Source organism: Plenodomus lingam, assembly GCF_022343315.1.
Source record: "Plenodomus lingam strain CAN1 chromosome Unknown contig_3, whole genome shotgun sequence".
NCBI classification, from domain to species: domain Eukaryota; kingdom Fungi; phylum Ascomycota; class Dothideomycetes; order Pleosporales; family Leptosphaeriaceae; genus Plenodomus; species Plenodomus lingam.
This window is the reverse complement of record NW_027093944.1, coordinates 198,095-224,631: the sequence shown is the minus strand read 5'-3', so window position 1 is coordinate 224,631 and position 26,537 is coordinate 198,095. Positions and strand designations below refer to the sequence as shown.

Sequence of the window (26,537 nt, the reverse complement as noted above, 5' to 3'; positions counted from 1 at the left end):
GTACAACAGACCTGGAGCTGCGTCACTTGCGTTGCCCACCATATCGCATGTGTCGTTGCAGCTCACCTTCAATTGGACATGTACCCCTCATCCAGCTTGACGAGTGTGAGCAACCACCCATCTTCTGCTTCTAATCGTACGACTGATATAGTACGAAGCATCCTTTTGCGAGCCTACCATACTCATAGCCGCTGCAACACTGTCGAGCAAGTCACTGTCGAACTTGATTGCTGCTATGCCCGATTGCAGAATCTTATGAACATCAACGATATCCCATGGCCCTTGATCAGCAACACACGTTACAGGCCTTTATACCTGGGGTATTCCACTGCCGGGTACGCTTCGATGGGAATCGTCACGCACTGGCTTGTGCCGACCATCAGATCACAAGCAAGTTACCCTTAAGCAATATCAAGGAAGAGGCAGGCCGTTTCAACGTGTGGTCGGCCAACTATGGAGTAATCCGCACTGAGGGCGCTTTTTCCGATCACAAACTTCGAGACGCTTCCCACGTGCGCACTCGAATGCTCAGACTCCTTCAAAGTCTTGCATCGATTTTGAACCGTATACTTGTATTATCGGCAGGCCAAACGATACCTTGGGAAGATCTATCCGCATCCAAATCAGACTCGGATGATAACCTGCCCCACGACAACCCATCACTCACCGAGCTGGGCCAGTTGGCGAACGAGATGAAGGACGTGATCACTTGTCTCATGCGGCTCTCAATCTTCATCGAGAATCCAGCTCCGCACGATCAGTTCATAGGATATTGTACCATTGACCAATCCCACCTTGAGCCTCTTGACATGAAACACGTACGGGAAAATTTCCCATCCATGGATCCCCAGCTTGCAAGTCGTCTTGGGCCAGGCAAACTCTCAACGACGCCGATATCTCAATTATCGTGAAATTCATAGAGAAAGCTAAAAAAGGGACCCTCCTACATTGCCCTCGATGGCTTTGGTGAAGCCCATGATGGCAAATTGCTGCAACCTTTCGTACGCCTCGTCCACTTATGGCCCAAAAAGACTACGTCCTCCGGCTCTGCCTGAGAATGCGGAATTTGGACAGCCATGGGAGTGTCAATTGTGCTTCTGCATCATCTCTGTTGGGTCAAAGCCTGCGTGGTACAAACATGTCTACCAAGACCTACGGCCATATGTGAGACCAGTTACCATGTGTTTGCATGATTACATCATCTAACTCCAGTCTAGATGTGTACAGTTCTATATTGCGCAATACCGGACCTTACGTACGAATCTCGGCGTGAGTGGTTGCAACACGAGACGCAGATGCACGGGAAAAGCTGGCAATTTATCGAGGGTTGCAATCAGACTTTTCAATCGTCGGAAGCCCTCGGAGAACACCTTGCGCGTGTACATGCAGATCGCAGACTGGATGCGCGAATGGAGCAATATCTTCGCGGCTGTGAAATTCAAACAATATTCGCGCGGGGGACGACTTGTCCGTTCTGCACTCAGCCCTTGGCCACCTCGTCAGAATATCGGTCTCATCTGGGTAGGCACTTTGAAAAGCTGGCTCTATGCGTTGTACCTTTTCATCTGATGGGTGCTGAGGAGACTGAGGAGGAAGGAGGACGGGGCGGAAGCCGAAGCCGAATTGTAGATCAGCGAAGCGAAGAGCTTGGAAATGAACAAGGGAGTAGCAGCCTATGAGGAAGTCTGCAAGACTTGGTAAATTGGATGTGGAAGAGAAGAATTCGAATCGGATACGAACGCAGCGTTTAGTGTTGGACTTGGGTCCTTGAAACACGCATCAAGGTCCTGACTTGGACGCTGAACACGTTCATGGAATATGTAAAGTGTTGCCCGCTTATGCGATGAGATTAGTTAGGGGAAGATAGCAAACGAGACATCGCTCTCGCCACATGGATTAGTGGGGTTGAATGTTTGAAATTCTCCATTGACTTTCAGTGCGGCGAATTTATCGTGTTCAGACTTGTGTCATTGAATCTAGTGGGAATAATCAAAGAAGAGCTTGTGTGGATGGAAGGAAGTCGTGAATTCGATCACGGTGTGGTGAAATTTCAAAGTACAAGGGAGGTTGATTCAATGTGAGTGCTCCATGCCAGATTGAATACAGCGGACATTACCGTTCTGCTCGTGCATTACACTCGAGGTAGTCTGAGCCACCAACATGTGGCCAAACCAACACAAGATGCAACTATATTCCCTACAGTACAACAGCAGCCGAATAAAATTCATTTGCTTTCACAAAAAAGTCCTAGCTGTATTTTGAATTCCACCTTGGAAGACGAATCAACTCTATTCATCTCACGATAATAATCCCAACTACTGACTGGATCCCCCCGAAATAGTAAGCACCTGCCCATTCACCCAACCTCCATCCTCGCTCGCCAAAAATGCCACAACCCGCGCCACATCCTCGGGTACCGCACAACGTCCCAACGGGCAGTGATTCGCCATCAACGTCTCAATCTTCTCTGCCGGCCAATCGGGGCTGCCACCTGGGATGTAATGCCAGGCGTTCTAGAAATAGTGGTTAGCTACTGTTATTTTGATTGGTAGTCAATGATACATGGCAACATATACTTACTTGAGTGAACATGTCGCTCTTGATACCGCCGGGTGCCACACCGTTGACCGTGATGCCTCTCTTTCCAAAGTCCGTGGCAAATGCCTTGATGAAGCCGATGACTGCCATCTTGGATGCGTTGTATAGCGCGTGGTCCTTGACACCGAGGAGCCCAGCGGCAATCGAGGACATGAGGATGATGCGTCCATTGTCCTCAATGTAATTGTACGCCGTCTGGCCGACAAAGAACTGTGCTCGTGCATTGAGATTGAATACATGATCATACTTCTCCTCGCTAATCTCCTCAGTGACATCCCAACTCTCCGTCCCCGAGTTACTCATCACTATGTCAATCTTGCCAAAGGCCTGCTTTGCTTCCTCAAACAGCCGCTTGATCTCGCTAACCTTGGATACGTCGGCTCGGATGGCGATGGCTTTGGCGCCATTGTTGAAGCCCTCGATGATCTGGCAGACTTCGTTTGCCGGGCCTTCGGAGGAGACGTAGTTTACGATTACAGAGGCGCCGCGCTTGCCGAGCTCGATTGCGCAGCCACGACCAATTCCTCGGCCTGCTCCTGTAATGAGGGCGACTTTGCCTTCGAGGGAGGCGGTGGGGACGTTGATGACCATTGTGGGCGTTGTTGTGCTTGAAGGTCACGTGAGGGTATGCGGTCTGTAGGGCCTCAGATGATCGGTCGTTATAACTGAAATATGTCGTGCCTCCGAGGTCGACAAGAAGCAATCAAGAGCGCAAGATGGATGGGATGGATGATATGGCCTTTTAGGATGCTTTGATGCACCTATAAGTATGCAATAGTGCATTCCTCAATTAAAGGCAAGAATGATTGTAGTATGCGGTCCTGGGTGGGGATCCGGACTCCATGGAGAAGCCGAGAAAAAGGTCGACTAGAGAGATGCGGCTCTAGGTACGTCGTTGCGTCCGGAGCAATGGTTCCATTAGCCAAACTAAACTAAGACATCCGATCGAGTCGCAACTGTCGCGCAGCAAGACCGGCTAAGATGCGGACATCGGATGGAAGAGGGGCCATGATGTTTCCCGGAGCTGAACCTTTTGTTGGAGAGGCGATGGGGAAGCCAGATGAATTCAAGACAAGATGGTCTCTTCTTTGGGACTCATCTTTAATTCGTGCACTTGTCAATGACTGGCTGTCGTGTTTCAAGCATCTACACCGCGTACGGTGCTGCGTGATGCAACAATGCAGGAACAACGACGGTCCCACCCAGTATGCTGGTACGGCCGATTACCCATGTCAGGTTCGAAATAGCCATCATTCGAGGCAACGACAGAAGCACAAATCGGCACTCATGAGATGAGGGGATGTTTCAATGCCCACAAACGTGTAGCGAAGAAGTGAAGATGGCAGAAGGGCAGGTGAGGTCAGGCAGATGAAAGAAAGTGAGGCGGTGGGAGGAGAACGTGACTGGAGCCACGACGATGGGTTCCGAGCTATCGATAAAGATTTCGGAACAACGCAGCACGTCACTCCATCGACCCCATTCTTCATTCTCTGCCCATGCTCGACATCTTCATACACATACACATACACCAAAACCACACTCTCGAAGCAGTCTCAATCTCGATACTAAGTAACGCCAAACATGCATATCTTGGTAAGTGACATGGAACATCCTGAGCACGTCAAGTCTCGTAGTCAATGCATGACAATACACACACACACGCTCTCTCTCTCTCTCCCGCCACTGAAGCTGCCCCCCAAGTTCAACAGAGCAATTGCTACTCCCCAGACCACATACACTACAATCCGGCCTTGGACTAACCATCTGTCTCTAGATAACCAACGATGACGGCCCGCCTTCTGACCAATCCTCCCCCTACGTCCACTCCTTGGTGACACACCTCCAATCTGCCGGCCACACCGTCTCCGTCATCCTCCCTCACACCCAGCGCTCCTGGATCGGCAAAGCCCACCTTGTCGGCAAATCCGTCTCCCCGACCTACTACCGCCCGCAACCCCTCCAAACCACGTCTGACGGGCGTCTCACAAACCACGGATCCACGCACGACACGCCACTCCCGCCAGACAGCAAGGAAGAAGAATGGGTCCTCGTGGACAGCACACCAGCCTCATGCGTTCAAATCGGACTCTTCCACTACTTCCAAGAGCGCGGCCCCATCGACCTCGTCGTATCAGGCCCCAACTACGGCCGCAACAGTACCGCCGTCTTCTCCCTCTCGTCTGGCACCATTGGCGGCGCCATGGAAGCGGCCGTCTGCGGCGCCAAATCAATCGCCCTCTCCTACGCCTTCTTCGACCGCAACCACGACGCCCAAATCATAAGCGACGCCAGTGCCCTCAGCACAAGGCTCATCCAACACCTATGGGACCACTGGGACCCATCCACCCATCTCTACACCGTCAACGTGCCCCTCGTCGAGGGCGTCCAGCGCCGCAAAATCCTCTACACAGACATGCTGCAGAACTCGTGGAAATCAGGCTCCTGCTTCCAAGTCGTCGAGACCCCGGCACCCACTCCCGCTCAGCCAGACCCAGAATCCACAATCAGACTCCAAGAAGCCAACATTGCAAAACTGGAATCCGCAGCCCTCCACACCTCTGAGGATCCGGCCTCTACAACACAGCCCGGATCTTCGTCGCCGGCACACGATCAACAACAGACCAAGCAGGTACACGCGCGCTACACGCACAAGAGCTTCAAGTGGGCCCCGCTCTTCAAGGACGTGTATGAGAGCGTGGAGGCCAGCGAGCCGGGAAACGATGGCTGGGCCGTGGCTCAGGGGTATACGAGCGTGACGCCGTTGCGGGCGAATTTCATGCATGTCCCTGGGTTTACGGGGGAGATTACGTTGGCGGAGGGGCGCGGAGAGTCGGGCATGACGGCTGCGGATGCAGAGAGGCAGAGTGATGATCGGTAGGTGGGTGGGATTTGGGATTTGGAATTTGCATGACGTGAAAGGGGGAAGTTTCTGGTTGAAGAAGCATCGAGGAATGGAAGAAGAGAGGTTGTATTGCTTGCAATGCATGATTCTGAAAGACTTGGACTGAAAGGAAAACATCTTCATTCATGATTGAAATGTAGACGGTCATGACAAGAATATTTAGAAGAAAAAAAGACATTGCCTGGCCTCCCCCAGGGTTTCATCTCGAATAGTAAAAAAAAAAAAAAAACTCAGTGTACAGAAATTACTGTCTAGCCCCATTCGTCCATCCATACACATCCATTCACCCAAGGTAATTTGAAACGAAAAAGCGCCTGCAATGCCCACCTCATACGCCCCAACCCACAAACCATCAAAGAAAAACCGTAGATCCCCCATCTACACCTTTCCGCCCTGCCCCTGGGCCTGCACCTTCCCCAAAATACCCTTCCTCGCCACCTTCTCCCTACCCTCCACCGCCTCTGCGCGTTCCAAGCCAGCATAAAACAAACGAACCTTTTCATGCGCAATCACCTTGCGGGCATCAAACCGTAAAATCTGCAAGCCAGCCATCGACGTCGCACGCGACAGCGCCACATAGGCCTGTCCCTTTTCAAACACCTTGCCCAAGTCGACGCGGACGCGCTCGAGAGTTTGGCCCTGTGCCTTGTGAATGGACAGGGCCCAGGCGAGAATGAGGGGGATCTGGGAGCGCGAGGCTTGGACTTCGCCGTTGGGGAGCTCGACTTTCCATTCTTCGCGTTTGGTAAGCAGGTCGCGCGTGGTGCCGTCTGCGTTTGCAAAGCGGACGAGGGGGTAGACTTGTGCCGTGTTTAGGCCGAGACCCATCTTCATCTGTTCCGTCTTCATGGCGGCTTCCGAGGCGCCGTCCCCGTTGAGGAGGTCCTCTTCGTGTTCCTTGTAGATGGTGAACATGGGCTCCGTCATGAAGCCAATGACTTTGCCCAGGGAGCCGTTGACGAGCTGGTCATCCATGTTCTTGACCAACATGACTTGGGCGCCCTTTTTGAGGTGTACTTGCTCGGGCACCATGCAGGATTGCAAAAGTCGGTCGCGTTGCTCTTTGTTGGTGATTGTGCCGCCGTCGCGGGCGTCAAAGGTAAAGGTAGTGCCGTGGAGTTGGGCCATGCGGACGTTATTTGCACGGTCGACTTCTTGGCGCGTGGGAAACAACTCCGTCGCTTCGATATTCTCATCGGCTTGGGGGAGCGGTCGCTCGAGCTGTTTGAACCGTGTTATCGACTCTTGGGTCAGCCGGCCTTCACGCATCTCATTGAGCATGTTGGCAAAAACGGGATCTTTTTGACGGAAGACGTGGTGCAAGCCAATGGTGTGCTCGATGGAAGTCGTCCAGGTTCCGGCGTCAAAGGCAAACTTGGCCGGCTTTCCAGTCTCTGGTACAGGAGGCAACTGGAAGAAATCTCCCGTGATGACAAGTTGAATACCCCCAAATGGCCGGCCATTGTTGCGGATTGTGCGTGCGATTTGCTCCAGTTTGTCAAAGAGATCGCCGTCGACCATGGACACTTCGTCCATGATGAGCACCTTGGTTCGCATCCATCGCTGCTTTGCCTTTATATTCCTTCGTATCTTTTTGATCAAGTCTTCCGCTGGCTCCTTGCCTAAGCCAATGCCGGAAAAGCTGTGTAGGGTCACGCCTCCAATGTTACATGCTGCCAGACCTGTCGACGCAGTCACAGCCACTCGATCTGGCTCACGCGAATACTTTGCCCGTAGTGCAGTAATAATCTCTCGAAGCAGTACAGATTTACCAGTACCTGCCGTGGTCAACATTAGGCCTTCACTCGTCAGCGTGTGCATCACTTACCTGCAGAACCAGTGAAGAAAACACTCTTCTTGTCCTCAGTCACCAGTTTCAACACATGTTGTTGCTCCTCACTCAAGAAGATGCGATGCACGCTGTTCTTCTTCTTCTTCTTAATCGCCTCCTTGACGGCGTCATCTGCACCGTGAGACGATTTAGTCTGTGCCTTCATCTGTTCTCGAAACACCTTTTGTTGCTGCTTCAAACCACTTGCAGTGACATTGAAAGGGTACTGTGCCGTCGAGTCCTTTGGCGCTGGTGTAGCAACAGCCTTTTCGGGATCGAGAGCTCTTCTCTTGTTTGGTTGTGCCTCCTCTTCCTCCCACTCGATCTGATCACACGTCTCTGCGATAGGCTGAGGTCTAAGCATGTCAGGCCAGGGTAGCTGTCTTCGTTTCGTCTTGACTGCAGGTTTGGGAGGCGTCTTGAAATGTTCCACCGGCGACGATGACCACTGTACTGGCTGGCTGCTGTTATTGTCCTCAACCTTGGCCTGAGCGGTCTGTAGCCTTGAGTCACATCCAGAGTCTTTCGAGGCCGTTGTTGACGGAAGTGTAGGATATGTAGCGGTTCCCTTGGTCGCAGGGTCTTCGACATCGAGATCAATGTCACTATCAAAGTCGTCCTCGTCGAACAGAGCAGTAGCCAGGCTCGACGATGCGCCTCGCAATGAATTGTGAAAGGCAGTGGGCAGCTCATTCTCTTTCTCCATGCCGGCAATATTGAGGGTTGGATAGTCGAATATGTCTTCTTGTGAGCTTAGAGATTTCGCAAGGCCACTCGACGTCCTCTTGATGCCCTGTGTGACTGATTTGAAAGGCTGCTGTGACCTTATGCTGTTCTGCCTGACAGCCTTTTTCAATGGGCGCGTGGCCGAATCTTGTGCCGACCCAACGCGACCGACTGTGTTGTTTCCAAACAACGTTTGTTTATAAGATGGCTGTGGCGGTGACGTCGAGGCCACAGCATTTTGTGCCTGGACGACGGCTTGCTTGAGCATGGTGGCGGTAGCGTGAGGGCGGGCGGGGAGGCTATTGTAATGTGAGTGCGTGGTGGACGAGCGTGATGTATCGAGTGGCCCGTCCGCTCTAGGTCGTGTCATCGAGAAACGGGACTGTGAAAGGTGCGCCCCAGAAAGCTGTGGCGGCAGGGACGCAGGCGACCCAATGCGTTGAAACAGTTTCAGCGACGCACCAGACCTTCCAAAGGCGAGAAGCATACAGCAGCGAAAAAAAGAGCGACAAGACGAAGGTAGACTTTACGAGTGGTAAAAAAGAAAAAAAAAGAGAGGTTGTCATTCAGAGCGACATCGACTGGCACTGCAAGAGTGACGGAATTGGATGTTATCTTACGTGGGGAGCGAACGTTAAGTGAGTGCATGGACCTTCAAACGCGAACCTTCAGCGCGACGTCTCGATCAGGCTACACCAAATCTGTACATCACGTGCAACGCGACGCGATGAGGCCGCCCAGGGTATTCCGCGTCCGGGCGCCAAACACGACAGCCAGAGCTAGAGTAGTGAATGCATGATGATCATTATCAATTGCTGTGCGCTTTTGAACGCAAGTCGGGACGGACATGCGTTGTACACAAGTATCCTCGGCCAGGTCACTGCACGCCTCAGCCTCAGCCTGGATCTAGACAGGGAACCAATAACCAAAATGAAAAAGCACAGACAGGCTCAATTCCATTCCACCATGTATATATATATGTATTTCTCAGGCGTGCAAGCCCAATTGGTGGGCACACTCGATCCACGTAAGGTGAATATAAGCTTCGAGCAATCAACCGGCCAAGGGTACAATATCCAAAGTCCCATACATGGTACATCCGCCGTAACGCCTAATGCTCATCCTCTGCAAGTCGACTCGCTAAAAGCTGCTCTGTGTGAGCGCTGGGTATACGAAGCATGCAAGATGGGAACGTAACGTAAGGAAGGAGAGGCATACAAGTTCTGGGGGGATAAGGGAGCATAGGGGAGAAACTTTTTTACCAACATGCGCGGCCACGAAGAGAAGAAGGCGCTTGGTGCAAATGTTAAAAGTCATAATGAGTAGTGTGGAAGAGAGCGGCCAACAGCGGCAAGCCTAGGCTTGAGACAAGACAAGACAAGACAACAAAGAATGCGCTCAAGGAGATTCATTCTGGCCAAGAAATAAATGAACCATAACAGCTTCCCCACGAGCATCCCGAGAGAGGAGAAGCAACACTGAAAGGTACTTTGACAACAAGCCCATCCTACAATCAGAACCTCGTCCTTCGCACCGGATTTTTTGGCAAACATAAGTAGATAACATAAACAGATAGCTGATGAGATGATCTGAAAATGGTGCTATCCAAGAAGGCGCCCATTAAACAACCAGGCATGTCATGAATATAGGGGGGTTTTGGACAAGGCAGAACAGAATATGACGGACGCAGATGCTGAGCTTATCCCTGGTATCCGCCGAAGCCATTCTGGTTGAAGGCTGCCTGCGGCGACTGACCCCACTGCTGCTGTTGAGGAGCGCCACGACCGTAGCCACCCGCGCTGCCTGGCTGTTGCATCTGCTGGTAAGCCATCTGCGGATTGCCAAAGGCTTGTTGCTGCTGGGCAAAGGGTTGTCCACCGGGGCTGGGTCCTGCCCGCGCATTAGATTGTTTGTTTCGATACTGCAGCTTCCTCCGGTGCCGCTCACCTGAAGGTGACATGGGGCCACCTGCCATGGGGCCGCCCGACATGGGACCACCCTGTGGACCACCACCATACTGAGGAAAGTACGCGCTGGGCGTCTGGGGATAGGCTGAGGGGGGTCCTCCAGCCGGGGAGTAACCCTCGAATTGACCCGTTGGGGGACGGTCTTTGCCCCACTACACGGCCACTTGTGAGCACACGAAAGAAACAAAAGAGATGTGGATCAACCTACGCTGCACTTGAGAGGACGGCCGTTGACGTTGTAGCCGTTGAGTTGACAAATGGCCATGGCCGCATTCTCATGGGTGTCCATCTTGATAAACGCAAAGCCACGGTCCGACTGGAAGCGAGTCTCGGTAACATAGCCAAAGTTCTGGAACAGCGGAACCAGGTCCGACTGGGACGTATAGGGCGTCAGATTGCCGACGTAGCACGTGGTCTGCCACTGTGGAGTTTGTGCGACGACCATGTCGTAGCTCTGTACACCATGGGTCGGGAAGTGGTGATGTCCAAAAGGAGTGGTGGGGGTCATGCCCATCGAGGCCATGGCCTGTTGCTGGGAGATGGAAGGTTGGCCCTTTTGGTTGGCCCAGTTGCATCGAATCGCCCGCGAACCAAGCCACTCTCCGTCCATGGAGCTGAGCGCGCGATCAGCATCGGCACGTTCGCGAAAAGCAACGAAGCCGTATCCACGCGACCTGCCCGTCTTCATATCCCACATGACGCGAGCTTCCGACACCGGACCGAAGGTGGAAAAGGCCTGGAGAAGAACCTCATCGTTGACTTCGTTGGACAAGTCGCCGACGAAGATGTGGAAGTGGTTCGAGGTGTCTTCTTTTGCCGTGTTGTTGGACTGATAGGCCCAATTGACGCGGATTTCCTGATGGAGTCAGAGATTGACCACGATGCTATGCCTTGCCCTTGTTCGGCACCCCACTTACCGTGTTGTGAATGCGGCGTCCATTCAGTGTGGCCATGCCTCGTTCGGCCGCGCCGGGGTCATCGTACTCGACGAAGCCGTAGTTGAAGCCCTGCGCAATCCACGATTAGCTTCTTGCACGCAAGACGGATGCCACCCCTGCCACCCCAGACAGCCTTGTGTGATGAAAAGAGGGCATGGTAGTTGGGAGGGGCTGCCTTACTGATGGAGAGCTCGCGGTCTTGTCGGGGATGATCTTGACGCTCTGAATGTGGCCGGTGGTCTCGAAAATCTGGCGCAGCACGTCCTCGGTGACTCGAGGGTCCAGCCCACCCACATATAGCGCGCGCTTGTTGGGCTCGGGCGCTGCACGGCGAGGGACATAGCCAGGCTGCCCGCTGGTCGGGGACATTGGGTTTCCCGACATGGGCGAGCTGATGGCGGTCGGGATGGGGTTGTTGTTCTGTGGGATAATGACAGGAGCTAGCGGTGGGGGAGGCATGTGCTGCTGTTGCTGGCCCTGGTTGCCCTCATAGCCAGGTGCGCCACCTGATTGGGTAGACGGCAGCGAAGCCCCTTGGTTCTGCTGGTCCGACATGGCTGTCGCTGCGAGATGCGCACAGTAATGAACAAGTCGGTGAGAGGAGTAGGGTTGGGCAAGTCCAGTCGAACTATGACGAACGAGCTTTTGGTGTTCCGCGATTCAGGAGGGGAATGCAGGAACAGAGAGGTGGACAGGACCGGCTTGGAAGAGTGGTTGTTGAGTGGACGGGCGGGGGTGGGTGGGTGCAGGTTCGAGAGAGGAGGCGGCAGGAAAAAGCGGAATGGAAAGGACGAACAAGGCTACCTATACCAGAGGGAACAGTGTGCGAAAGTGCAGGAGAAGGAAGGAGAAACAAGAGGAAGACAGAGAGGAATAGAGAATAGGAGAGGCGAGTGACCAACGCCGAACTACTCGACTGTAGGCTGGCAGGCTGGTGTCTCCACTGTGGGGGTGAGGGAAGGGGAGAGAGAGAGAGAGAGAGAGAGAGGTGATTGTGTGGATGTGAGTGTGAGAGTGTGTGTGCGTGTGAGGGTGCGAGGTGAGGGTCGCAAAAGAATTAGGCTCGCAGGCCACACACACGCACACACACGCACACACACACACCACAAGCGCCAGATGCCCCCGGGAGCTAACTGTAGCCTGTAGGGCAGCCTGTCCGTCCCCAGTCCTACCTACCTAACCAGCTGCCAGCCAGCCCAGCCAGCCAGCGAACCAGCGCCAACGACAGGGCCTGATTTTACAAGAGGGGGCGGCCTGCTTGTGTTTCATACCGCCTGGACGGGGCAGCAGGGCGGGTGGCAGGCTGGTAATGTATGCGTTCCCGCCTGTATGGAAAGCTGGATAGTGATTAGTGCGCACTCTCTTGTGTGGGCATCCAATACGGGGAAGGGGAAGGTCGCCGGTCCCGCGGAAGCTTTCAAAGAGGGGCCCATTCAGGCGGGACCTTTTTTTTTACGCCGGTGACTGGCCATGTACCTACTGTGTACTACTGTGGTACTCTAGTATGTATGTTGCTAGTAGTGGGTGAGTAGGTACCGGTAGGTAGTAGCCGTCGAGGCCAAAAGAAACTTGCCTAGCCATTAGAGTAGTATGGTCATGGCACACTGGGCACACACGCTTTCAACACAGGCCCACTACCTAGGTACAGTACAGTAGGTACCGTGCCTAGGCCACACCCCAGGCCAGGCCAGGCACACCCACGTACTTAAGGTGCACGTACTTAATGGTCACGTGCCCACACCGGGAATGCACATGAAGTCGAGCCCCAATGTACCCACCTGCACAGTACCTCCAATACACGTACAAACCCCCACCCGCACCCATATACCACCATCGCCATGGCGGTCGTCGCAAGTGGCCCCCAGACGGTGCAAGAACCGCTTGCCTCTGCTCCCAATACTGCACCAGCCCCAGCTTCTACTGGCAATCACAACCTCGACACCCTACAGAGCATGCTGAACCTCATTGTATGTATGCGCCCAACACGAGCCCTCCCTACGCCCCATGGCCATGTCCTATATACGCTCTCCCTACTGACGCCATCAGTTCATCCAATCCGGCCGCTTCATCAAAGAACACCAGGCCGGCGGAGGCACAGGACGCATGAAGTTGGGCATGCAGCGCACCGTACCCATCGCCGCCGAACGCTTCCACGATGCCCTCGACGAACTCGAGAACGAGGTCCGCTTGGCCCAGACCGTCCTTCGACGCGATCTCGCCCTCATAAAGGAGGACCGCAAGAAGCGGGATGCTGCAGCCAAACAGGTCGAGGCCGAGCGCGCGAGGCTCGCGATCGAAGCAAAGAACGCCCCCGTAGTCACTCCTGAATCCCCCAGCCAGCCCGAGAAGGTGGCTACACCACCAGAGCCTGAGATGGTGACAGAGAGCACACCGGCGCCAGTCGCAAAGGCCGACGAGCCAGAGCCCACTTCCCTGAATCGAGAAGAAGAACATGTCCCGCCGCCCATCAAGACAGACGGAAACACTACACCTCGAGATCCCCTGTTTGATGGTACGCCAACCACGGCCAATCCACAAGACAATGATTTCGACTTTGACGCCATCTTTGGAGACGCCATGGACACGACTGGTGATGACAACCCAGACGACATGATGGACACATCCGGCAACATGGATTTTAACCTCGACGACAGCAACGAAGGTCCTTCTTTACTTCGAGGTCTCGAGGACTTTGCCAAGGACGGCGATGACGGCGATGCAGATCAAGGCAATAGCATGGACATTGATCTTGGTATGGGAGACAGCATGCCGACCAGTCAACCCAACCAGCCAGAGTCGAACGAGCCCGCGACAGCCTCCAAACAGGAAACCGCACCTGTGCCTGCGCCTCCACCTGCACCCACGACTGCACCAGAGCCCACGCCCGCACCCAAAGCCGACGAGCCCAAGCCAGCGGTCGAACCAGCAACATCTCAGCCCGAGGAGGAAGAAATGAAGGACGCTACAGCCCAGGAGGATCTCATGGCAACCATGACCACCGACAATCTCGACGACCTTTTCAACATGGACGAGTACGAGAATCCAGAGAATTCATCCTTTGACGACGCCTTCTTCAACTTTGGTGATTAGCCGACTTGCCATGCGTGCCAGACTTGTTACTTTTTTGCTAGTCTACGATACCCCATATTCAGTATGAATGAAGAAGAAAAACAGAGTTATAGATATTTGTTGCATTTTATAATGTGCTAGGGGATATATGGCCAATTTCAATTCCTGGCAGGAATTCCACACACATCACCCCCTGCCCCCGGCCCAAGTAATCCCCGACACCCAACCCAATCCCCGCATTTCACGTGACCCTTTACCCCTCACCACCTCAAACCCCTCAGGTTCCCCGCGCACGCCCGAGCAACTGACCTCGCACCCAACCCATACGCATACGCATACGCATACGCATCATGCAGCACGCCACTGGTGCATCGTGCTGCATATCTTTACTACAGCAATCCAGCTTTTCTATTCTTGTTTCCGAGCAAGGAAAGTGCGGGGTTTTGCAGAATATGTGTATGGCATGGTATGGCATGGCATCCAGCAGTGGCAGGTTGGAAAAATTCTAGGAGATTGGCGTTTTTGATGGGTTATAACGGATGTGGGTGTGAAGCTGCGTGGTTGGGATTGGGATTGGGGGGGGGGGGGTGGTAGGGGGATATACTGTACTATAGGTCATGTAGTCTACACAACACCAGAATAGTAGGAGTAGTTACCAAATACCTACCGGTACAGGATAGCTACCTCCATCCTACAAACCCCAGCACCGCCCTACCCAGCCACAATCTCCTTACATACTTAAATCCCATTCATCCATACACACACACCCAACCAGCCATTCACACCTCCACAATAGCCGCGGCAACTCAACCCCATCCTAGCGCCGCGCTCCCCCTACCTAACCAGCTCCGTACCAAGCCCCTGTTCGCTCGCCCCGCCATTCCGCGTTCCGGTTCCGAACAGGGCCAAGGTCTTGGGGTGTGGTGGGGTGCAGGTGTATTTATGAGGGGAGCCTGCTTGTGTTTGAGTGTGAATTCGAGGTTGAGTTTGAGTGTACCAGGTTGTGTAGTACGGAGCCGAAGTGAACTGGACTTTTGTTGTGGGATTGGGATTGATTTATTGGGAGAATTTGAGATTTGGGAATTTGGGACTTGGGAGACTTTGGGAATTTGGTGGGGTTTGATTGGACGAGAGGATAGGACAAGGTGGAGGAAGGATAGGTACGAGTGTATTGGGGTTTTGGAGGGGTTGGGTAGCTGATGTTGATATTTGGAGTGGGGAAACGGAATCAAAAGGTGTTACACACTAAGCGACTTGTGTAAGGGGAGCTGAAAGGAATATACTGGACATCAAAGTATTCAACCCGTTACAAGAAGAAGAATCACCACCAGAACAAACAAAAAAGGCGGGAAAAGAGTAAAATCCAACAACCATGTCTTGTAAGACTCCCTCCCCCTCCTCACCCTCTACCAAACTAACACCCACCCCCCCAGCAAAACACTTCATCCACGACCCCACCCACCTCGTCACCACCGCCCTCCTCAGCATCCCGCACACCAACCCGTCCGTCGCCTGCGACCTCGCCCACAAGACAATCTACCTCAAACCAACCCCCATCCAGTCCAGCACCTCGACCCCGCCAATCTCCCTCCTCTCCGGCGGCGGCTCCGGCCACGAACCCTCGTTTGCCTCGCTCGTCGGCCCAGGCCTGCTGAGCGCCAGTATTGCCGGCACAATCTTTGCCTCGCCGAGCGCGGCGCAGATTCGCCATGCGATTATGCACCGTGTGGATCGGCGCAGCGGGGTGTTGGTCGTGGTGATGAATTATACGGGGGACGTGTTGAATTTCGGTATGGGGGTGGAGAAGGCGCGGGCGCAGGGGGTCCAGGTGGAGATGGTGGTTGTGGGGGACGATGTGGGTGTTGGAAGGGGGAAGGGGGGGAAAGTGGGCAGGAGGGGGATCGCAGGGACGGTTTTTGTTGTTAAGATTGCAGGGGCGTTGGCGGCGAGGGGGTGAGTCTCTCGTTGTTTCTGCTTTTTGAACTCGTTTGTGTGTGGTTTTTTTAGGGAGGAGGGGAGGGTTGAGAGAAAAGAATCGCTAACAAGAACCGTCCTAGAGCAACCCTCAAACAAGTCGCAGACGTCGCCCAACTCGTTGCCGACAACACCGTCTCCATCGGCTCCTCGCTCTCCCACGTCCACGTCCCCGGGCGCCGCGAAACAGAAGCTGACGCGCTCAAAGACGGCGAGGTGGAAATTGGCATGGGCATCCATAACGAAGCCGGGTCTGAACGACGAACCACCGGCCTGCCCGGCCTCGTGCAAACCATGCTATCTCACTGCCTTGATGCCACAGATGCCGACCGCAGTTTCTCCACCATCAAGGCGGGCGACGCGGTGGTACTGCTGGTGAACAATCTCGGCGGGGTGAGCCCGTTGGAGTTGGGCGGCATCACGAATGAGGTGGTGGAGCAGCTGGAGCGCACGTTTGCGATTAAGCCGGTGAGAATTTTGGCGGGCACGTTCATGACGAGTCTGAATGGGCTGGGGTTCAGTATTAGTTTGTTGAAGCTGGTCGATGTTGGCGCGTTAGGCACCACGATGCTGGAGCTGTTGGATGCGCCGGCGGAGGCGAATGGCTGGTCTGCACCAATCAGCAGGGAAACATGGGGAAGACGGGGGGAGGCTCAGGTCGAGGAGACAAAGGTGGATGATGAAGAGGTACTGCCGAGTAAGCTAAGGGGTACGTAATTCCATCTTCTCACATTTGCTGTTTTGCTGACATGGAACAGTCGACTTTGGCTTCGCCAAGTCCACTCTGACAACGGCTCTGAACAGGCTGATTGCAGCCGAGCCAGAGGTCACAAGGTACGACACAATAGTGGGAGATGGTGACTGTGGAATTGGACTGAAGCGGGGCGCAGAAGGTGAGTAACAGTCACGTGCACGAGGTTGCCTGATACTGACAACATCTCAGCGATTTTGAAGATGCTTGAAACGGTAAAGGAGACGGACGATCTGTTGATTCTTGTCAATCATATCATTCAAGTCGTCGAAGTTGCCATGGATGGAACATCGGGAGCCATCTACGCCATCTTCCTCAATGCCCTTGCGCACGGCCTGCGACAAAATGAGCCTTCAACGCCCCAGCCAGTGGATTCCAAAATCTGGGCAAAGGCTCTCGATTCGTCACTCAGGGCGCTTGGCAAGTACACGCCTGCCAAACCAGGTGACCGCACGTTAATGGACGCCTTGTATCCCTTTGTTGAAACGCTGTCCAAGACTGAGGATATCGACAAGGCAGCCGCTGCGGCCGATCAAGCCGCCAAGGGAACCCAGGGGATGAAGGCGAGTCTTGGTCGTACGGTCTACGTTGGCGGAGAGGGCTTTCAAGAAGTTCCCGACCCAGGCGCGCACGGCCTTGCTGAGCTGCTACTGGGACTGAGCGAGGGTCTGAAGAAATAAAAGTGTGGGGTATCGTGATTGATTCGTTCGTAGAGTTTCGCCGAGTTTGTGTCCGCGACATTTATGTAATTTTTTGCCTAATCCCAACTCCCTATCGAGATATCGTATCCATGCCAGATCAAGCTGTACACCGCGCAATTATGAGAGCAGAACCAGAATAACAGAGTCTCCACGCAAGAACCTGCCGCCTGTCAGTACGTTCACCAAACATCAAGATAGCCGAGACACACAGCTTGGAGATGAAGCGGTCCTTGTTCACCTTGCGACCCATGGAGCCGTTCGATAGCCGCGGGGTCTCTGTCCACATTTCCTTTGCATTTTCGAGCACCATGTTGCAGTGGCGGTCGAAGGCTTTGACGCGCGCCAGGATCTTGCGATTGTTTCGGCAAGAGATGAGGACTTGTGTGCGAGAGCGGACGGCGGTCTGGAGGATGGAGAGGGGGCCGGTGGTGAGCTCGTGCTCTTCGACTTGGGCAACCTCATATTCACTAGGCAGCCGTCAGTGTTGTTGCTCCTGTAGCAAGACAAGGACATGGATGGAGGCCATACGTCAATTCCGACCGGGGCTTCGACATGAGCTCTCTGCGCGAGTGTTAGCACCAAGTGAATACAGACAACGGCAGCGATACGCACTGGATCTTTGCGTCAACCATGTTTGCGACTATGTGGAGTTCGGTGTGGTGATTGAAGCGGTGGAGATGGGGGGTCTGTCTGGCTGTCTGTTTGTATATCTGCAGACGATTAGCTTTCCTTGCCCTTGTGAAGCTTGCACTGGCGAAATTTCCCTGTGCACTGAGACCCAAAGCTATGCACAAAGAATAATGTCCGAGCATAAAAGCATGCACAGACTCACGCGACACAAAAAAACACTTACAGTTCCAAAAGAGGGAGGATACCAGGGCAACGCGCGCTTTGAAGGAAGGTGCAACTAGGCCAGCCGTCCATGTCTTGCAGGCGCGATGGGGAGTGAGGGAAGCTGGCCAGGCATGCGCTAGGCATGCAGGTTGTTCCGACGCCGGCCCAATGAGACGCGTGCAGCCTTGGCGTTCTGGTGGAGAGTGCGTCACGCGTTCTTACTTGTTGTGGTACTAGCGCGGCCCGGGGAGCATGAGACGTTCCGGCTCGTGCGTCTGCATGGCGACTTGTCTGGGTACAAGCCTACAAGGTACCATCTGCACTTTACAACATCCATTCTCTCACCCCCATTTTACACCCTCTTTTTCCTTCTTCCACGCGTGCGGCTGCCTGCTGACACCCTTGCCCCGTCAAATCAATATTGATTTCGTCTCGATTCGCTCGTTTTTCACCGGCCGCCCGCTTTGTCTCGTTGCGTGCTTCATCTAGACGCGTTTCGCGATGATCGCACGCCAGCCACCGATTGGGATATAACATTGACCACCTCCCTTGGGCGACCACCACGACCACCACTACCACCCCTCTCACCCTCTCACCTTCTCACCTCTCCTTATCTTCTCTCCAAGACGCGGCCTGCCTATCTCTCGGTCAACTCCATAGGCAGCCATGTCGACCCCTTCGCACAGTACCATGGAGATCGGTGCCCTGCAGCATGCCTTACCGCCGGCAACCACTGTCGCAGACAATGACCACATGGCCGACGTGGCCAGGAGACCAATGCGAGGCAAGCATGTCGGGTGTTTCTGAGGCTCTCCTTCTAACATGATTTCGATTACAGTCAAGGTACTCTACACGTTTGACGACCAGAACAAGTCAAACTGCCTCGCCCGCCTGCCCAACGCGTTGAATGTGCCCGTGGTCTCCCTCGACGAGAACACTCAAGTCGGAGTCATTGAGCTCAAAACATGCATACAGGCGATTGTTGGCGCAAGGTAGGCTATCCGACACCCCAACTCCGCTCATTGACACACAGTACTCACCACCTTAGTCCCGAACTCGTGGCCAAGCTGGGTCACGACTACACCGTGTATGCTTATGACTTCTCCGAGTATGAGACACCCCTTGTTGGTCAGGGTATGCTTTCCTGGATCCTCGCCTCCGCATCGACGACTCCAAACGCTCCTGCCGAGGATTCTCAAACCATGGTCACAGGTCGCGTGTGCAAGAACATCCTGGGCATCTTCTCAAACGGGATCAAGGAAACCTTGGAGGTCAAGCTGAAGCTGGTGCCTGTTCCGACATGCCTGCAAAAAGAATATGTGGAGAACATGGAGCGATACCACAGCTTGAGTCAGCTCATGCCTGCGGGCTTCGACTACAACCAATGGTCCGACTTCTTGAAGGAGAATCCAACGCTTGGTCAGCTGGCACAACCCAAGCCATCCTATCCCATGCAACATGCACGACAGGGTTCTTTTGGCGGCGTCGAACCATTTCACCAAATGCTTACGCGCAACAGCCCCTCACAGGAACAGCCCAGAAATGACTCATTCTACGATCAATCCCACGTGCCATTCAACAGCCAGCCCACTAGGCCATCTAGTCCTGCTATGAGCACAATTTCCTTCCACCACTACCAGTACAAGCAAGACTCAAGACCTCCATCGAGAGCTTCCGTTCGAAGCGAGGCGGCACCACCACGACAGCAGTTCCTACATAGTGACCCGTACGTCATTGAAGAACAAGATGATGGCCCGCCAAAGAAAAGAGCGCGCATCACCCAGGCGAAGAGGCCCAGGAACACACCACTCAACGCTCACAATGATTCGCTCCGCGTGACAGCGAGCACGGCAGCCTCTGTACGACTCCATAGACCAACGCCCGGTAACTCATCGATGAACGCGGACATGGTGCCTCGTGCACCAACACCTCGGCCTGGTGATAGAGCTTTTGGGCAACGTGGACAGCGACGCCCACCCGCCCCCAGCGCTTTGAGACACGCATCAATGGATGCTGGACGCCCATACATGTCACCGTACGATACGTCCGCATTTTCAGACAATGCCATCGATTCGCCCGACGAAAGAGATGAGAGTCCTGTCGATACACCGATAGAAATGCCGTCTTCGCCACCGCTGGCCGCGAACGAGGCCGCGTCTCCTACACCGTCTAGCCCAAACTTACCTAGCATGTCGGCACCCGTCGATTCGGGCTTTGTTAGTGACGTCGCTATGGGCCGTGAGGACGATGGTACGGGTTCGGGAAGCAAGATTACTACCACTGAAGAGAGAGTTGGGCCACGACAGAACAAAGTGCGCCGACCCTGGCAGCACGTGAATCCCGGCCCAGTAGAGCACCTGCCACATTCATACGTTCCACGACCCAAACAGCCATATCGGAAGCACCCCGTGCAACCCATTGCCGAGAGTATAGAAAACGACACGAGAATGTCAGGCATGGAAACGGATACAGTGAATCATGACTTGTTTGATGCCGGCCGGTTCAACCAGCAATTTCCACCGGACAATTCGGGTGCCTATGCACAAGGTCCCGCCTCCCAGCAAGAATCCAACCGGACTACACAACGCTTAGCACCGACAGATTCATTTCCCTTTGGAATGGCAAAGCAGAACCCACACAAGGAAGCGTCTCAATTAGCGTCTGCCAAGGCTGATTCACCCGATTCGATCTCCCGTCTCTCTCCCACTGGTGAGAGCGAGGCTGCAGTATACAGTCGTTCGGCCACTCCGAACCTGCCCACGAAGCCGACGAAGACTACCAAAACAAGGGGTCTGCCGAGATCGCACACCTGGTCGGGTGCTGAACCCATGTCGGATGCTGCTCCTGCTGCTGATCCAAGTGCTCCACGTAGTGGTTCGGGGGCTAAGCGCAGAAAGCATATCAAAGATCGACTTGAAAAGGCCATTGCCGCTGGCGAGATGCCTCAGCACTGTGTCAACTGCGGAGAGATTGACACACCGACCTGGAGGAAAGCTTACACGCGTGTCGAATTTGGAACGCCTGAGGGACTCGAACTGTCCACTGATACTGCGGGGACCGACGTAATTGCGTATGAAGCTATCGACACAACGGACGACAACGATGGCGAACCAAAATACCGCATTTTCAAGAACAACCTCACTCGGGAAGAGAAGACTATGAACATCTTCGAGCCACTTAATCTTTGCAACCCATGTGGACTTTGGCTTATGAAGAAGGCAGCCATGAGGCCAAAGACTGTGTGGGACAAGTCTTTGAAGCCACCGAAGCGCAAGAGGGCAGCCGCTTCGGGATCTCGCACCAAGTCAATCAGCCAAGGTGACGATTTGGTATCTGATGCTGTTGTGCCTGATTCTGACTCAGCTATGCCAGGCGATCAAGAGGAAGCGGTTGTATCTTATGATGGCACCCATGTGAGCCAATTAGGCCCTCCACCTGCACCTGAGCGTGCTACCAGCATGCAAAATACAGGCGGCTCAAATCTTGACGGTGCCCAGGCTGCCCTACGACGAGCCATTCAATCTAGTCCAGCTGGGGTCAGAGGCAGCCAGAAATCACCCATCAACATCGATGCAGATTTGACCCCGAGGCCCACCCGAAGACTGTTGTTTCCGTCACCTAGAAAAGAGGGCGAAGCCAAGTCACTGGAGGTCAAGCCCAAGGCACCGAGCGCTGTCGCCGATGATGATGCGCCAAAGAAGCCTCGCTGCCAACGCTGCAAAGGACTCAAAAAGGCATGTGATCGCGAGCGGCCTTGCAGGCGATGCGAAGATGCTGGAATTGGGCATGATGGCTGTGTTCCCTGTGAACAGCCCCGAACCCACTGGTTTGAACAGCCTCTAGCAGGTCCTGCAATCAGTGAAGAAGAGAATGCAGATAAAGAAAATTGTCCGCCACCGCCGTTGGAGAAAACTCGAGCTGACGATGACTTTGCCGACCTTTTCGAGGATTCCGTTATGCCAAAGACCACACCGCAAAAGAACAACCTCTTCCAAGACCTGCTGAAGACGCCCACCCCAGGCTCCCGCCGCCGTGGTCTCTTGACTCCGAAAGGCGGTGCTGACGATATGGATGCCCTTACGACGCCTTCGCGAAACATATTCACGCCACGCGGCACACGCGCTGCTACTATTGCCCCCGAGACACCGTTTACCCGTCAGCTCAATGCCTTACTTTCCGACCACCCCATTTCCTCGCCCTCGCACGGCATAGACTTTAGCAATTTCCCAACATTCAACACCCCTGGTCGGCCTGGCGCCCAATTTTCCGACTTCTTGCACGACGATTTCCTCTCGAGCGACATGCCAATGCCGAGTTCGCCACCCAAAGGCGGACCGCTGAATCTAGGCTTTGATCTCTACGAAGATCCCGAGACGGCCAGCAATGGGCTCTGGGGCAGCACAGGCATGTTTGGCAACGATAATCTCATGGACAGCATGGGCAGTGGGGAAGCCCAGGGCTCGCGGCATGCTAGCATGGATTTCACGACCGACGGCCCGGATGCCACGGCCCTGCTTAAGATGAATGTCGGGGGCATCACGGTCGACTTTGCGGCCATGATTGAGGATGTTGTTAGTGCGCCGCGCGAGGAGGACGAGGATGCCAAGGCGACGATAAGTCTGGAGGATGGGAGTCGACGTGTTGGTTTGACGCCCGAGGGGCCGGCGAATGAGTAGATGATGATGATGGGGAAGATGGATTCTGGATTCTTGTTCTGCCGTTTTCTTATCATGATTTTGGTTCTTTGGTAGGCAGGCTTGGCGAGGGAACACCTGGTGTGGGTTGTGATGCACAGGCATATGTTTTGACGAAATCAAGGATGAGATGAGTGAATGATGGGATGGGATGAAGCGGGATGACCACATTAGCTTTGTGGAAATTGGTAGATTAGATACCCCCTTGGTGACAATGAATAGAGAACCCCGCCTTGATTACAATGACAAGAGACAGTGTAGCTTTGGAAGCCGGGGATGGGTGATGTGTTGATGTGTTTGCTTTGATTTCGCGTCGAGTTTGACGGGCATGGAGTCAACAGACTTGTTCACAAGTATCGCCAATCCCTTTTCATCATTATTTTCTTCTTCAATTTCTCAATCCAGATTGCAAGTCTATTCCCAAGTCTAATCCCTAACCCGTAGCTGAGCTAATCCATCACGCACCTCCTCTTCCCCCTTGCTCTTGAAAACAAAATATAAAAACATAAAACTGCCCTCCGATTCTCTGCTCTGCCTAAACAATAATCAACCGCTCCACATTCCCGCCCGCGCTTTCCTCGCTTAACCGGTTCCACGCCGTGTATGTTAGGGCACCGCAGGCGGCCCAGAGAGCGGGGATGGCGGCTTCGGTGGCGGCTGGGGGGTTGGGTTAGTGTGTGTGTGTGTGTGATGTGGGGTTGGAAGGGTTGGTGAGAAGGAAGGAAGGAGGGAGAGAGGGAGAAGAAACATACAAGGTCGTTCAGTCCGGGCGGCGATTTGAATCACGCGAGCGGCGGTGCTGGATGTGCTGGAGGAGTTGTAGCGAGCGGTGGTGGTGGTGGTGCGTTTGCCTGCGAGGGCGGCGCGGGTGGCGAGGCGGGTGAGCATTTTTGTTGTTGATGTTGATGTTGTTGTTGATGTTGTGGTGGTGACTGTGTACACGCAAGTGAATGTGCGTATCCAGCAGACAAACCTATCCAACCCTTCCGTATCCCCACTACCTCTCGACTCCCAATCCCTAACCCGTCACCCTTCCACGTACGTGCGTGCGTGCGTGCGTGCCTTCGTTCGTCCGTGTAAACCCCCCCAACCGTAAACCCCGCAACAATGTCCCCGCAAACCCAATTCACACAGACACAATCACAAGCCACAAAATTTCACCCCCCAAAATAAAACACGCAAAAAGTCGAGTTGTCGTCGTGGTCGAGATGGAGTGCACGCGGGGAAGTGGATTGCACATGCGGACGAACGTGGCCGCCTGTTTAAATAAAGGAGGGAGATCCGGGGGCGGCGGTGTGTGGGTCCGGGGGCGAAAAAGGGGCGATGCGGCGAGGCCGGGGGGGAAAATGGGGTTTTGGGACAGGGGTGGGGGCGGTGAGGGATGGGGGGTCCGGTAGGGATGGGGTGTTTACTGGGGTGTGTGTGTGTGTGTGTGTTCTCTTGTAGGGTTACAATTATGACTGCGGTTACAGTAACGGTCACAGGTTACCGGTACGGGTAGGGCGGGAGTCAAAGGGTCAAGGGTACATGGACTGGATTGGATTGGATTGGATTGGATAGGTATTTGTATATTCATGTCCAAGTGTGAGAAGGCGTGAATGTAACCCTCACCCATCTTCCCACACCCAATCCAATCCAATCCAATCCACACCCCCCCTAAACCCATGCTAACTACCAAATCCCCCCGTTAAATCTCGCAGAAAAAAAAACGCTTCTCGGGAAAGACTTACAAATACAGTGGCGGACCCTGCACTTCCCGCGTTCCCGGGGTGTTCCGCCATCGGCCTTGGGGGCTGACTTCCCGAGCTTCCTAGGACTTCTAGGACTTCTACGGCTTCTAGGACTTGTACGGCTTCTAGGACTTGTACGGCTTCTAGGACTTGTACGGCTTCTAGGACTTGTACGGCTTCTAGGACTTGTACGGCTTCTAGGACTTGTACGGCTTCTAGGACTTGTACGGCTTCTAGGACTTCTACGGCTTCTAGGACTTCTACGGCTTCTAGGGCGTGTACAAGGGTTTCTTTTTGCCAGCTCAACATACTGTAGCATTCTCTTGGTAGTTGTGTGTATGGGTTATTTCCATCATTGCCATGATGGGCAGCGAACACGCCTCCATGTCCGTGTTCGTTTCGAGTTCTCTCTCTAGCACAGGAATATCTACTGTTACAACCTCAACTCTCACTCCCCATAACCTCCCTAATCGCCTCTGCGCTCTTCTCCATCGCCGCCTTCTCCTCCTCACTAACCTCCATCTCCAGCACGCCCACAACCCCCTTCCTCCCCAGCACAACCGGCACACTCAGACAACACCCCAATTCCTGCTTGAACACACTAACCGCCCGAATCACCTTCTCATCACACAACACGCTCTTGCACAGACTGGCCGTGACGCCGCCAATCCCATAGTTGGTGGAGCCTTTGCTGTCAATGATCCGACTTGCTTTGTTCTTCACCCTGCTTGCCAGGGCCTCTTTGTCCAGTGTGCTGGAGCCGGGCATGAGTGCAGACGACAGGGGCACGCCGGATAGACTCGCCAGACTCCAAGGTATGAATTGCGACTCGCCGTGCTCACCAAGCACGTATGCCGTGATGCTACTCGCCGCCACACCCGTCTCCCTTGCCACTTCGCCGCGCAGCCGTGCGGAATCGAGAAAGGTGCCGGACCCAAACACCTGCGCGTGCGGGAGTGACGAGTATTGCTGCCCGTACAACGTCAGAATATCCACGGGATTGGCGACGATGAGCAAAATGGCATCTTGGCGAAAGGGTGCCATGTCGTTGATGGCAGACTGCAGAATCTTCTTGTTCTTGCCAATCAGGTCGGTGCGGGATTCGCCCTTTTTTTGGGCCGCGCCCGCCGTCATGACGATGATGTCGCATTGGCCGGCTTCCTTGTGCGTGCCCGCGCGTATGCGCACCGTGGTGTGACCGTGGAAGGTGGCATCACTGAGGTCCTGGACCTGGGCGTCGCGGAGCTCTTCTTTTGGGTCGACGAGTACGATTTCGCCGGCCGAGGGGTTCATGATGAGCGAGTAGGCTATGGTTGCGCCGACAGTGCCAGCGCCGATGATGGCGACTGTCGACGTCTGTTTGGACATGGTGAGAAAACCTGCCGGTGGTGGGGGAGATTTGGATTTCGGAGACAGGAAGGGGGAACACTCGAAAAGAGGACGAGTGAAAGACAAGGGCGTTGGAGTGCAATGAGTGCTCGAATGCCCTGGAACCTATATCCAAAACATGATGCAGCTCTCTTCGAAACAGGCGCCAAAAGAATACACGACGTCATCATGATGGATGCCGCTAATGCAAGTAATGAACTGCCGCACTATGCAGGTACACCCGCGCTCCCATGTAAACGCCGATCCCATGCTGATTGTACTCAATCACACAAACTGCCTCATGTCGTTGGCAGTCTTCCATGTCAGCCGTGTCGACGGTCCCCGATTAGGCCTGGGTTGTTTTACCGTGGTCTGGCCGTCTTAGTGATCACTCTTTGGCAAGTAGTATGTAAGCCAAAACAGGCAAATGCAATGCACGCTCAAATCCATTCGC

General features: G+C 54.1%; 12 protein-coding genes across 12 annotated transcripts; 5 read left to right on the top strand and 7 right to left on the bottom strand.

The window, feature by feature from the left end:
* Positions 1-9: 9 nt before the first annotated feature.
* IAQ61_007487 (uncharacterized protein) lies at positions 10-1,679 on the top strand (the record flags this gene model as incomplete). Its single annotated transcript, XM_003842332.2, has 4 exons — positions 10-136; positions 250-907; positions 936-1,164; positions 1,218-1,679. Coding segments are annotated over 4 exons (1,476 nt in total), but the record flags the coding sequence as incomplete, so codon positions are not given.
* Positions 1,680-2,315: 636 nt separating this feature from the next.
* Positions 2,316-3,189, bottom strand: IAQ61_007486 (uncharacterized protein; the record flags this gene model as incomplete). Its single annotated transcript, XM_003842334.1, has 2 exons — positions 2,316-2,513; positions 2,581-3,189. 2 exons carry the CDS (start codon positions 3,187-3,189, stop codon positions 2,316-2,318), a joined length of 807 nt encoding a protein of 268 aa, XP_003842382.1.
* Positions 3,190-4,179: 990 nt separating this feature from the next.
* IAQ61_007485 (uncharacterized protein) lies at positions 4,180-5,476 on the top strand (the record flags this gene model as incomplete). Its single annotated transcript, XM_003842335.2, has 2 exons — positions 4,180-4,191; positions 4,373-5,476. 2 exons carry the CDS (start codon positions 4,180-4,182, stop codon positions 5,474-5,476), a joined length of 1,116 nt encoding a protein of 371 aa, XP_003842383.1.
* Positions 5,477-5,878: 402 nt separating this feature from the next.
* Positions 5,879-8,544, bottom strand: IAQ61_007484 (uncharacterized protein; the record flags this gene model as incomplete). Its single annotated transcript, XM_003842336.2, has 2 exons — positions 5,879-7,278; positions 7,329-8,544. The coding sequence occupies 2 exons, from the start codon at positions 8,542-8,544 to the stop codon at positions 5,879-5,881; spliced, it is 2,616 nt and encodes an 871-aa protein (XP_003842384.2).
* A 452-nt stretch (positions 8,545-8,996) lies between these two features.
* On the bottom strand, positions 8,997-12,100 carry IAQ61_007483 (uncharacterized protein). Its single transcript, XM_066097602.1, has 4 exons — positions 11,143-12,100; positions 10,942-11,031; positions 10,233-10,880; positions 8,997-10,176 (listed from the first exon to the last, which is right to left on the bottom strand). Exons 1-4 carry the CDS (start codon positions 11,515-11,517, stop codon positions 9,757-9,759), a joined length of 1,533 nt encoding a protein of 510 aa, XP_065952099.1. The 5' UTR covers positions 11,518-12,100; the 3' UTR covers positions 8,997-9,756.
* Positions 12,101-12,748: 648 nt separating this feature from the next.
* On the top strand, positions 12,749-14,569 carry IAQ61_007482 (uncharacterized protein). Its single transcript, XM_003842339.2, has 2 exons — positions 12,749-12,929; positions 13,009-14,569. The coding sequence occupies exons 1-2, from the start codon at positions 12,801-12,803 to the stop codon at positions 14,050-14,052; spliced, it is 1,173 nt and encodes a 390-aa protein (XP_003842387.1). The 5' UTR covers positions 12,749-12,800; the 3' UTR covers positions 14,053-14,569.
* Positions 14,570-15,403: 834 nt separating this feature from the next.
* Positions 15,404-17,436, top strand: IAQ61_007481 (uncharacterized protein; the record flags this gene model as incomplete). The annotated part of the gene is made up of 5 exons (XM_066097601.1): positions 15,404-15,410; positions 15,465-15,984; positions 16,089-16,714; positions 16,764-16,898; positions 16,949-17,436. The coding sequence occupies 5 exons, from the start codon at positions 15,404-15,406 to the stop codon at positions 17,434-17,436; spliced, it is 1,776 nt and encodes a 591-aa protein (XP_065952098.1).
* A 138-nt stretch (positions 17,437-17,574) lies between these two features.
* On the bottom strand, positions 17,575-18,608 carry SMD2 (mRNA splicing protein; the record flags this gene model as incomplete). The annotated part of the gene is made up of 6 exons (XM_003842341.2): positions 17,575-17,617; positions 17,667-17,924; positions 17,986-18,018; positions 18,070-18,167; positions 18,311-18,364; positions 18,606-18,608. The coding sequence occupies 6 exons, from the start codon at positions 18,606-18,608 to the stop codon at positions 17,575-17,577; spliced, it is 489 nt and encodes a 162-aa protein (XP_003842389.2).
* Positions 18,609-18,957: 349 nt separating this feature from the next.
* IAQ61_007479 (uncharacterized protein) lies at positions 18,958-22,967 on the top strand (the record flags this gene model as incomplete). The annotated part of the gene is made up of 3 exons (XM_003842342.2): positions 18,958-19,075; positions 19,130-19,283; positions 19,340-22,967. 3 exons carry the CDS (start codon positions 18,958-18,960, stop codon positions 22,965-22,967), a joined length of 3,900 nt encoding a protein of 1,299 aa, XP_003842390.2.
* Positions 22,968-23,133: 166 nt separating this feature from the next.
* On the bottom strand, positions 23,134-24,605 carry IAQ61_007478 (uncharacterized protein). Its single transcript, XM_003842343.2, has 2 exons — positions 23,738-24,605; positions 23,134-23,642 (listed from the first exon to the last, which is right to left on the bottom strand). Exons 1-2 carry the CDS (start codon positions 23,871-23,873, stop codon positions 23,521-23,523), a joined length of 258 nt encoding a protein of 85 aa, XP_003842391.2. The 5' UTR covers positions 23,874-24,605; the 3' UTR covers positions 23,134-23,520.
* A 47-nt stretch (positions 24,606-24,652) lies between these two features.
* Positions 24,653-25,024, bottom strand: IAQ61_007477 (uncharacterized protein; the record flags this gene model as incomplete). Its single annotated transcript, XM_066097600.1, has 1 exon — positions 24,653-25,024. One exon carries the CDS (start codon positions 25,022-25,024, stop codon positions 24,653-24,655), a length of 372 nt encoding a protein of 123 aa, XP_065952097.1.
* Positions 25,025-25,156: 132 nt separating this feature from the next.
* Positions 25,157-26,083, bottom strand: IAQ61_007476 (uncharacterized protein; the record flags this gene model as incomplete). Its single annotated transcript, XM_066097599.1, has 1 exon — positions 25,157-26,083. The coding sequence occupies one exon, from the start codon at positions 26,081-26,083 to the stop codon at positions 25,157-25,159; it is 927 nt and encodes a 308-aa protein (XP_065952096.1).
* Positions 26,084-26,537: the final 454 nt, after the last annotated feature.